At 43.4% G+C, this 12,176-nt stretch overlaps 1 protein-coding gene across 1 annotated transcript in view; it reads left to right on the forward strand.

Moving 5' to 3' along the window:
• The first annotated feature begins 381 nt into the window (after nucleotides 1-381).
• Nucleotides 382-12,176, forward strand: part of DNAJC6 (DnaJ heat shock protein family (Hsp40) member C6) — a 64,559-nt gene continuing 52,764 nt past the window's right edge. Inside the window, exon 1 of the mRNA XM_065409659.1 lies at nucleotides 382-604. Coding sequence (XP_065265731.1) covers nucleotides 382-604 — 223 coding nt within the window. The remainder of the gene's footprint in view (nucleotides 605-12,176) is intronic.

Consider the following 12,176-nt stretch of genomic DNA (forward strand, 5'->3'; position numbering starts at 1 on the left):
GCCCTGCCGGGCGGGGGCCGCTGCCATGCGTGCCCCTCCCCTCCCTGTCGGTGCCGCGCAGCCCAGGCCGCGAGAGGCAGGGCGCGGGCCGGGCCAGACGCCCCCTGGATTGCTTCCGGGCCCGGGCTCCAGACAGGAGCTGGCTCCCGGCCAGGGGCGCCGAGCACCGAGCGCTGGGCTGTGGCGGCCGCCGGGGAGCGCTGTGCTCAGGCCGCGCCGGTGGAGTCCCTGCGCCGAGCCGGGGAGCGGAGCCGGCGGCCCACGCCCAGCACACAGGGCCCTGCTAGGGCTGCTCCTGGCGGCCCTTCTGCCCCCGGGGAAGGCGAGGCGCGTGCGATTTCCCGCCCCTGCCCGCGCAGCCTCCCCCCCTCGGACTCGCCCATGAGCCTGCTCGGGAGCTACCGCAAAAAGCCCAGCAATGACGGGTACGAATCTTTGCAGCTGGTGGAGAGCAACGGTGACTTCTGCGGGGGCAGCAAGGAGCGAGCCGGCGGCAGCAAGCAAGGGGTGATCCCGGCCGTGTTGGCCGCAGCCCGGAGCCCGGCCCGACAGCAGCCGCAGCCGCAGCATCTGGACGGCAGCAGCAGCACCATGGACAGCTCAGGTAAGGGGCCTCCTTTCTCCCGCTTCCCCCCCAAGGGCCGACCGGGAGCGGGGTGGGGATCGTGCTCCTCGCTGGGGCTGACTGAGCTGCCCCGGCCCAGCCAGGCGCTGGCAGGGAGGGGGGATCTGGCTGCACTGGATGTGATCCTCACCCGGTGTCTAGGGAGAGGACACCCGAGATGGCAGGGTCCTGCAAATTTAAAGAGCTCTTCATTACCAGCCAATGAATAAACACAGCCCAGGTGCTGCTGCTCTGTCCTGCTAATGGACGAGGGGGCTGCTGGGGCTGATGTATTGTTCCTGTGGGGGAGGGGTTGCTGACACTTCTTATGGCAGGACATTTTTGAAACCATAGCAAGAAAATGTACGTTCATCGGAATGTAATCTGTGCATTTCCCAGGCATGGTAAATCTTTTGAATGAGCATGCTTAGGAGAGTAGGAGGGAGTTCATTATCTAAATGAGAAATGCATTGTGCTGTTGTGCAGCTAAATATACTGAATAGGAAACAACTATCCTGAAGATGTTGATGCTATTTTGTAAGCATTGATTAACTAAACAATGGTGGAGTTACCTTTGTAAGGCACCATGATCATGAGCCTGTATGGTAAGTGACAACAGAAGTCCTTTGTCCGGGCTAACAGCTTTCATAAGAGTAGGAACAACCTAGGTGGTTTGGGTGGTGGTCAGGTCATTCATAGATTCAATGCAATTTCAGAGAGATGGAAATCAGAAACACTTCTTGATAGTGTAAAATTAAAGGCAAATGACTATCATTGCAACTGATTTCTTTGTAATTTCCCCCAAAGAGAAGAAAAGCTGTTGTGAAACCATGGTAAATGGGAATCAATAAAAGGGGGAGAAATCCTGAATATAGTCTATTGATTTCTTTTGAAGTCATTTGGGAATCATTTTGTTCTAAAAACAACTTGTAGAATTAAATCGGATAAATTTTGATGCATGCTGCATGAACCTTTTTGTGTGTGTGTATGTGTTAAATTTTGCAATGGAGGGACCAGATGGCCCATGTGATTGGTAATAGGATATAGAGCCCTTCACCTCTGGGTCACATATTCAAATTTGCCTGAGTTACTAGTGATTTGAACATACTTATCTGATGATGGCCTTTCAATGTCTGCAGAAATGAATTGGTTTCAGTCCAGTTCCTAGTGGGCCAGGTGGTCACATCCCAATTACTACCCAGAGTCTTTTCAGAGAATTTTAGAGTGGAGACGTATATTGAGTAGTCGTAGAAGTACTCTTTTGAGCTCTATGGGTCCAATTTGATGTCTAAGCACTCTTAGAGGATGATATAGGGAAGTTTGCACTACCACAGTCTCCTTGAATACTTATTCTTTGGATGGGGAAGTTCAGTCCCAAGGCACACCTGTCAAACTAAGTCTGACACTCTACAAGTAATGAAAAGAATTTAATGTTAAAATATATTAAAATTTCTTCCTTGAGGAAAAGAATTCATGGCATAAGAAGTACCATACGGGGAAATAGTTACTTTTACGAACATGTGGGGAAAGTTCAGGTTAAGTACGTTTTTTGCAAATGAATCATGTCTTTCTAGTTTCTAACCGCCTCTCGCTCTGAGAGAACATAGAAATCTACTTTAATACTTGATAGTGTGATGTTGGTGCTAGACTTGCTTGCTAGACTCAGTATGTCAGCTGATGCTTATTCACAGTAGGTTGCTAAGTTCTAGCTATCTAGGTTCTCATATCTAGGCACCCATACGAGACACTTGGAGGCTATGGTCTACTTAACATATATTGTATTTTTGACATATTATTAAAGCAATTGGTCTTGGAGTTTATTAGAATAATAGAAATAGAGGGTAAGTGTGGCAGATGATTATATCTGGCCAGGTCTGGCAAATAGTGTATAGTAAATGTCAAATGGTGACCTTTGCTTAATGTTAGCTTGTACGTTACTTGAGTGTTCTTGCAATTGCTCTGCTGTTTGTTCAATTTTCATTATTTCCTCCCTCGGTAAAAACAAGTGTTCATGGTGGTGTTTACATAGTATTTTTCTATATAAAGGTATTAATGCAATTTTCAGCCATATCAAAAGTTCTACTGCTAAATATCAAGAGTCCCTGTGTGGTTAACTGTATAACTCCTACTATGAACTTCTAGAATTTGCATGCGCAAAATACATTGAATGCTGAAGGGCTGTTTCCAGGACTTCTCCAACACTTCTGCATTACACTTGTGTTGTATTCGATTTTAATGGTTGAGAAATCTGATTAGCCTTTTTCACTTCCTTCCGCTCAGTCAGCTGTTCTCACTGGGAGTATCTTTTGTTGTTGTTACTCTGCCCAGGCCTCCTGGGCGGGTCTGTTCGCCCACCTCTCCCCGTGCTCTGCCAAGTTCCTGCCCCTTTGAATGAGGTGTCTGCTCACCACATCCCCAGTGAAGCTGGAAGATGAGTGCCCCACCAACACCACAAAGGAGTCTTGGGGGAAAAACTGCAGAGAGGAACCAGCCAGACACCCCATCTTTTGGGGGCAGGGACCTTTGGACATTCAGAGAACTTTCCACAGGTTTCACTGGACTTTCTCTGCCATGTGCTGATTGATTTGCTGTGTGCTACAACCCTCTTCCTCTCCTACAGTCTCTTCACCGCAGCTTTATTCCACACCTGCCTCTCTTGTCCTCTTCTTATCTGTCCTGTCCCCCTCTCACCCTTCCTTCCCCTGCCCCCATTTAGATGATTCCCCTGACCTAAACCCCCATCCCTCCCAACAAATCATAGAACATGCAGTTTGGTGCCATCACATTGTTCACTCTGCTTGGGTGTTTTACCTCTTCCCCCACCTTGTGTCTGTCTTGTCTAGTTAGATTGTAAGTGCTTCAGGGCAAGAGTAATTTACTACTCTGTACAGCACCTAGCACATTAGGACCCCATTCTTGGTTGGCCCTTGAGCACTGCTGTAATTAGCATGATTAATAATATCCATTTGATGAATTTCAGAGGTGCTGCAAGCAACTGTGTGTCTAGACAGTGCAACAACAATACTCTGTTTATATGCTATTGAAATTGGCTTATGGGATTTCTTGATAGTGATTTGTCTCTGCTAAAAATGAAACCATTTTTGGATGGATGGAGTATTCTCAGCAAGATCAGGAATACTGGATCAACTGTGATATTCTGCTTAAAACTTGATGTCCATTTCTTCCACCTGGTCTTCCCAATTAAACTTTTTATGCTTACAAATGAAAGATTTTATCAGTTGTAGTCTACAGTAAATACATACATATATAATTTAGCTAATCTGCAGAATAAAACAAGTTTTAAGAGCTGAAACTACCTCTCAGGTGTGCATGTGGTTCCCATTGACTTCCACTGGGGAGTTGCTCATGAATGTAAGGACATAATTTGGTTTTAAAGCTGTACAAATGCGGATGGGTAGGTGGGTGAAATTAGCTAGTCCTACAAGACAAAGACAGTAAACGTAACCTAGTAAAACGTGTTATCAAAGGGAGCACACAGCAAAAGTGTCAAGATAATCTCCTTTCTTGGTAATCTGTATAAAACTTCCAGTTGTGATGTGGTGCAGTGTCACAAGATGGTTAGGGTCAGAACAGGCCAGTGTAGCCGACAGCCAATCCCAGACACCTAAATGCTGCAAGAAGTGATGTTGGTGATTCAGGTTTCTCTCTAAACCAATGCCTTATCATGGTGTTAAGGAAAATTGTTCTGTGCTTTTTTTTTTGGATGAGAGAAAGTGATTCCTGATTTATTTTTTTTATATGGATTACATATTGTATATTCAGAATATACAATATATAATCCATGATGGGGTCTTCTGGCCAGATTATAACTCATTTACTTTCTACCGACATGACTTTCCCCTGGCTTTTCAACAGGATACAATATTCTTCACTTCCCACGTTAAGTTATGTTTAGCGTTAGTGTTGGAAAGCTGGTTCTGGAACAGTTGCCATATTTCTATCACGGAGTTGGCTGTATTTGCGTGGTGGGAAAAGTGATCCCTCGGTGTAGCTTTAAGTTGTCAGGCATCTTGGGACTGTTCAGATTACAAGATGCCAAGAATGCAATGACTTGACATGTTTGGTTGAGACAGTTGTTACTGCACCTCTGTCCTGCATGTCTTTGGCTGCAGTGAAAGACTGGGGACCTGATACTTCACTGCATCACGTCGCTTCTGCACTAGTGGAACTCCACCGAAGAACCATTCTGTAAAACTGGAGTAACAGCGGGGAATCAGGCCCTTCACCTCTTTGCTGTATCAGTACATTTGAAAGAAGTTTCCAGAGTCAAATAGCAACCCCTCCTATTAAGCTAGACTTACACCAGTGGCTGAGGAGAAATCGTTGCTACTCTCCTGCAGGTGTTCCAATGGGGAAAGGCAGCTTTAAAATCTGTCTGGAGCTCCATAGGAGTCTCATTGATGGAGGCTTAATGAGCACATTTTCCAGTTGACCACTCTGGATCCCTCTTAGGCAAGCAATACCCACTTTGGGGGCTGCACTCGCTGGGCCTGGGCACTCAGGAGAGCAGGTGTTACTGGTAGCCTGTACCACCTGCACTCCTGGTGCACTAGGGTGCTGGAGTTTGGGTTCCTCTGGCCGTGAAGTGAACTGGACCCATAATTTTGATGCTGTTATGTTGCTGGTAGTGTTTCTTAGTGTTACATTTAAGAATGCTCTTCACTGTGTCAATAGTACATTAATAAAGTGCCAGTTACATTACACAAGGAAAACTCAGAGGAGAAAATAGTGCCGGAAATTGGGGCATAACCTAGGATTGGCTATATGGTTCCAATGTAAATACCAACACTTCATGACATAGATGGGTTTGGGTTTGATCAAACTCTGGCTTTCACTTGATTTGGGGTTGTTTTAGGTTTGCCAGTTATAACATATTGTCTTCTCAAGTCATATAAGATTAAAGGGACTTGTTTGTGCATAGAAGGAGGAGGAGTGCCCAGAGACCGACAGTGTGAAATATAAACAGATGTACAAAATATATTCCTTTTATTCCAGGTAGGCACTGTATGCTATTTCTGTTCTGTGAAGAAAATGTTGTTTAAGATTCGCATTTTGACAACATTAAATTTAAAGTAGCTTCATTACTCTAGAAGCATAGGAAAGTGTAGATGTAGATACGTTATAAAGTAATTAGGGAACTGAGGGTGGTGAGGGATTATGGTGAAGACATAACATTGGGAATTCTGGATCAGAACCTCAGCTGGTGTAGTAAAGTCAGTGCAGTTGTGCTAACTTATCCCAACTCAAAATATGGCCCTCTAGTTAAAAAACAAAACAAAAAAGATACTAAACCTTTTTTGGATGGTACTTAAAGATTGAAAGTAGGTCTAAACATTGGCTTGCAATCCTATAAATAACTCCTTGCAATAAGAATAACCAAACCTTTAGGCTGTATTCTAACTTCCCAGATACTTATGCAGGTAGAATGAAAGAATACCTTAAAAAAAATTTTTTTTTGAAGGATTAAGTTAACTAAAACCATATTTTGGCATATCTGGGGGGAAAAATCACTTTCAGGCAAATAGATATGGTGTGTGGGTATGTGTGTGTGTGTGTGTATGTATATATATATATATATAAAATTACAAAATGTAATATGACTAGAATGGGAGATTTTAACTAAAGTAAGTCATGTTTTGATCTGAACATCCCCTTCCATTGATTCTGTAGCATGTAAATGTGTTTGGTCCAAGCCCCGCAACATCGTGTTAGCACATGAAAACAAGAGACGACCTGACTGGTCTGTGTCCGTTGTCCAAGCTGAGTGAAATGGAGAAAGTTCCTGTTTGAATAATTTAAGATGTTGGTAATACAAGGTAGGGAATTTGTTTTATTTAAATAATTTGAACTTCGTTTCTCTCTGACACGACATAAGACATGAAATTTTAACATTCTGGTTCAAATTGCAATTGTGTTGACTTTACTTTTTGTTTTGATTAAGTAGGAATGCAAAGGTATAAATGACCCACAGTAATGCTGAACATTTACTGGTAGGATTCATGGATTTAGCTCATAGTTTCATAATTTTTGTTCTCAGTCATTATATTCCAGATAGGGCTGGTATCAGTGCTTATTAAGATTGACCAACATTTTCCATTATGAGACCCTGTGTTCAGTTGCATATAACTTTGCCAAACTTTAATCGTTTCAGCTGAAACTTTCCATGCTGGGTATCTGAATTTTTTCAAGAAAATTTAAGGCAAAATGGTCCAGTTATTGCCAAGAACAAGGCTAGGGGAGAAAACATTGTTTTGCTCATATTTTTAAAAAAATACATCTTGAGCTCTTTTCTTTGACCAGCTCTACCACACCTATGCTTTGGAGCAGGGATTTGAAATATGGCTGGTCTTTGTATCAGGGATATGCCTTTTGCTGTCCCTGTAAAATCTGCCCAAATTTGGCCAATTTATAAGTCTTTGAAAAAAAAATCTTAGTTTGCACATGCTCAGTAGAGAATTGCTAATGCTAAAAGATTCCATCGTCACTGAGCATGCTCCAGCCCTTCACCGCTCCTAGGGCTGACCAGACAGTGCATGCGTTAGTGAGAAATGTGTGTGATCCTGTAACTAAAAACTGTATCATAATGTATTTGTATATGTACCAGGGGGCCAAATTACAGCTGCATACTTTGAGTAGAAAATCATCCCAGACTACCACCACTACAAGACTTCCTTATGTCATTTTAATAGGTTCACTGCTTATCTTTGTTCAAGAATAATCTGAAAGACCAACCTCCAGAGAGGAATCTTAGGCTATGGCTACACTACAGAGCTTACAGCAGCGCAGCTGAACTTATATGGATGTAAGAGGTAGTGTGTACACAGCCTTAGGGTATGTCTACGAAATTAGGTCGATTCAATAGAAGTCGATTTTTTTAGAAATCGATTTGATACAGTTGATTGTGTGTGTCCCCACTAAGCGCATTAAGTCGGCGGTGTGCGTCCACAGTACCGAGGCTAGCATCGACTTTCGGAGCGTTGCATTGTGGTAGCTATCCCACAGTTCCCGCAGTCTCCGCCGCCCATTGGAATTCTGGGTTGAGCTCCCAGTGCCTGATGGATCAAAAACATTCTGGGTACATGTCGTCAGGCTCCCCTCCCTCCCTCCCTCCCTCCGTGAAAGCAACGTCAAAAAATCGTTTCTCACCTTTTTTCCTGGGTTACCCGTGCAGACGACATACCACGGCAAGCATGGAGCCCGCTCAGCTCACTGTCACCATATGTCTCCTGGGTGCTGCTGGCAGACGCGGTACTGCAGTGCTACACAGCAACATCCCCTTGCCTTGCCTTGTGGACGGCAGACGGTACAATACGACTGCTAGCTGCCATCGTCGTCCCGTGGGTGCTCCTGGCCGACCTCGGTTAGGTTGGTCGGGGGCGCGTGGGCAGACATGGGTGCTCCCGGCCGGCCTCGGTGAGGTCGGTCGGGGGCGCCTGGACAAAAATGGGAATGACTCCAGGTCATTCTCTTCTTTAAGTTTCGTCTAATGGAGATTCAGTCCTGCCTGGAATATCATGCCAGCTGGAGGCTTCTGCCTCAGGCTGCTCTCCCAGTCGGCAGCACCACGCGGTCGCATCTACCCCAGCCTACCCCTTGCTCCCATGGCTCATGAAGCCTGGACAGTAGTAAGGAGCAGTTCAACTATAGGCTGAGCAAGTGCATAATGGTGGACGTTTAAAAGCTCGCTGGCACAGTTTACTGACTCGGTTAGACCTCAGTGAAACCAATATTCCCATCGTTATTACTGCTTGCTGTGTGCTCCACAATATCTGTGAGAGTAAGGGGGAGACGTTTATGGCAGGGTGGGAGGTTGAGGCAAATCGCCTGGCCTGTGCTGATCAGCTCGCCACACTGGCCAAACAGGAAATTAAATTCAAAAGTTCGTGAGGCTTTTCCTGTCTACCTGGCCAGTGCATCTGAGTTGAGAGTGCTGTCCAGAGTGGTCACAATGGAGCACTCTGGGATAGCTCCCGGAGGCCAATACCGTCGAATTGCGTCCACACTACCCCAAATTCGACCCAGCAGGGTCGATTTCAGCGCTAATCCCCTCGTCGGGGAGGAGTACAGAAATCGATTTTAAGAGCCCTTTAAGTCGAAAAAAGTGGCTTAGTCGTGTGGACGGGTGCAGGGTTAAATCGATCTAATGCTGCTAAATTCGACCTAAACTCGTAGTGTAGACCAGGGCTTAGAGTGGACTGAATTTAGAACGAGGACAAAAAAGGCAAAATTAGTAATGGAAGATTTGAGCAAAAGCGGAAAGAGACAGAAAATATAAAACAAATACAGAAAAAAATAATACCTGATACGGAATATGGAGAAGAGTTTATGGGTGGCTGAAAGTGGTTAGAGAATGAGGAATAGGCAATGGAGGAGTAAGATGAACTTCTTGCTTCCGCTGTGATGTGTAGTGATGCTCTCTCGCACTAGCAAGCTGAATATTGAAAGAAAATGAGTGTTTGGTTAAACACACAAATATGAAAGTAACAGTAAGAACACGCTTAATAAAACTAATGAAATTGCTGTTCACATTGGTCTTGTACAGTGTTCTTAAATTATTCATAATCTGAAAATTATCTAAAATCCATTGGAAGTATAAAGTCAGGATTTCTTTAACTGTTTTAAATTTGCATACCCACAAATCTAAACTTTGTGTGTTGGTGCTTACCCCGACTGAGTCAGGAGAGAGACATCTCCATATCACTGGCAATGAGATAGAGGATCTCTCAGACAATGTCTGCTTTGTTTTGTGTCTCTGCATTTTTAAAAGAGAAGGTTCCATTTCATAAGCCTCTTTGTTCTGAACACTGAATAGCATGGCCTGATTCTTCTTGCATGTGATGTGGCAGTAGCTTTACATGCTGTTTTTTCTCAGTTTTAGATTTAGTGTAAACTTTAAAAACAAGTTTCATGGCTTTGACAAGTTTCAGCATTTAATCACTTTGACTGCCAACACATTTTGCTCATCATAATGTAAATTTCACAAACAAGGAAAATCTTTCATTTGGTATAAATAAACTTGAATGACCAATGGGGAAGGCGGGGGGAGAGGGGAATTGCTCACAGTGCAGATGTTTTGCTCAGGTCACTTGTAACACTGGGTTATTTTGTACCCTTTCCTTAAAATATATCTGCTTGTTGTTGTTAAGGAATATTGTTTAGACAACAAGGCAAACTTGTAAAGTTCTTAAGAAACAGCAGTAATATTTCCTAGAGTTCTCAAAAATGTCATGAAGTTTATATGTAGGCAGTCTGATTATAAAACCTTAAGGCTTTACTCATAAAAAATTACTTATGTGGTCATTCTGTGTTGGTTTTATAAATTTGTATACAAATGTAAGAATTATTCTTGGAATTTATAGTGCTGTATGTTTACATGAGCTGGTGGGGGACGACGACTTGAAATTGAAAGAAACTGAAGAAAAATTACATGTGGAATTTAATTGCTAGAATATTCACATGTAGCACTTTTCATTGGTAGATTTCCAAGTGCCTTACAAAGGAGAGCGGTATCATTATCCCCATGTTACAGGTGGGGATATTGAGACACAGAGAGGGGAAAGTGACTTGCCAAAGGTCATCTAGTAGATCACTGGCAATGCCAGGACTAGAACCCAGGTCTCCTGACTCCCAGTCCATTGCTCTAGCCACTAGGACTTACTGTCTAGGAGTGGACATAGCCTTTCTGTACATTAGCAGTGACTGCATAATAAACAAAGCTCATTCCTGCAAGTATTGACGATTTCTCTCGGAGTCTCTATTAGAATGCATTGTCCTGCATGGCAAGAACCTGCAACAATGCTCTGCACCTTTCAATTTATACATGGCCACCATGGCCAATACTTCTTCAACTTCTTATGCACAGAATAATGTGTTACTGTAGTCAAGAGCTCTATTTTAGTTACTCAGATAGCCCCCATTACCTTAATATCTAAGTGCCTTGCAATTTTTTAATGCTTTTATCTGCACAACACTCCTGTGAGGGATCCTATTCTCCCTTTCAGGCAGAGTCATTCATGCCCCTACAGGAGAGAATAAGGCCCAACAACTTTCCAAAAGGAGCTACGTTATTTGTAAAAGTAGACTGTCCTGGAACTTGCCTTTGCAGTCATTGAAACCATTTGGGACATATATAAAGTCTGGAGGCAGTTTCTGCCTGATGTACACAAAACTCCAGATAAAAGGTGTAGCCAAAACATGGGTGTTACAAGTTTAGTAAAATCAGAATTTGGACAAAATATTTAAATTGATGTAAATGCTAGGGATGAGTGTGCAAGTCACTTATTAATACTGCCTCATTTGAGTGAGCAGCATTCCTGGAGGCTGGGCGATCCCTGACTTTGGGTTTTTTAAACTAACATCTCTCAGGGATAGTCTAATCCCGCTTCAGTGTGGGGGGATGGACTGGGTGACCTCTGCATTTCTGTGACTATAGATAATTCACACAGGACGTAAAGAAATGCCTCTTGTTTGAAAATGAGAGATGGGTGAATCTCCCTTTTTGGAAGTGTGTGTGGGGAAAGGTTATATAAATAGGAACAGTAAAAGGTGTGGGGTGTGTGGAAGAGGAGATAAGCTTGGCACACGTTCTGGAAGGCTACACCTGCACTTGTGGCTGTACACCATTACACGTGCCTTGATGTGTCATGACCTCCCTATTACCCATATCTAAAACTTAGGGGGTGCTGGTGCCATCATATATTTATTTTAAACCACCATTACTTAGAAATTTAAGACAAAATTGTGAGTAGGGACCCATTTTTAGATTGTCTGTCCCTGTACATCCTTTATTTCTCCCCCCAACCTCCACACACTTTCATCTAAGATCAAATATAATATCCGTTTAATATCACGATGTGGTGTGCCCACACCTTGACTACTCTGTCCAGTTCTGGTTGCCCCATCTCAAAAAGGATATAATAGAACTGGAAAAAGTTCAAAGAAGGGCAACAAAGATGATCAAGGGTATGAAATGGCTTCCATATGAGGAGAGACTACAAAGATTAGGGCTGTTCAGTTTAGAAAAGAGACGACTAAGGGGAGATACAATAGAGGGCTATAAAATCATGACTGGTGTGGGAAAAAAGTGAATAGAGAAGTGTTATTTACTCTTTCCCACAATACAAAAACCAGGGTTCACCTGATGAAATTAATAGGCAACAGTTTTAATACAAACAAGAGGAAGTACTTTTTCACACAATGCACAATTAGCCTTTGGAACTCATTGCCATGGTATGTTGTGATGGACAGAAGTATAAATGGGTTCAAAATAGAACTAGATAAGTTTATGGAGGATAGATCCATCAATGGCTATTAGCCAAGGTTGTCAAGGATGCAACTGCATGTTTGGGGTGACTCTACACCTCTGACTGCTAGAAGCCTGGAGGGGAAGACAGGGGTGGATCACTCGAACTGCCCTGTTCTGTACATTTCCCCTGAAGCTCTGGTACTGGTTATTGTTGGAAACAGGATACTGGGGTGACCCAGTATGGCAGTTCTTATACTTTTATATTTGTAATCATCGACTTGTCATTGACTTGGACTATTATCCTGC

This window comes from Emys orbicularis, chromosome 8 (genome assembly GCF_028017835.1).
Source record: "Emys orbicularis isolate rEmyOrb1 chromosome 8, rEmyOrb1.hap1, whole genome shotgun sequence".
In the NCBI taxonomy this organism is placed as follows: domain Eukaryota; kingdom Metazoa; phylum Chordata; order Testudines; family Emydidae; genus Emys; species Emys orbicularis.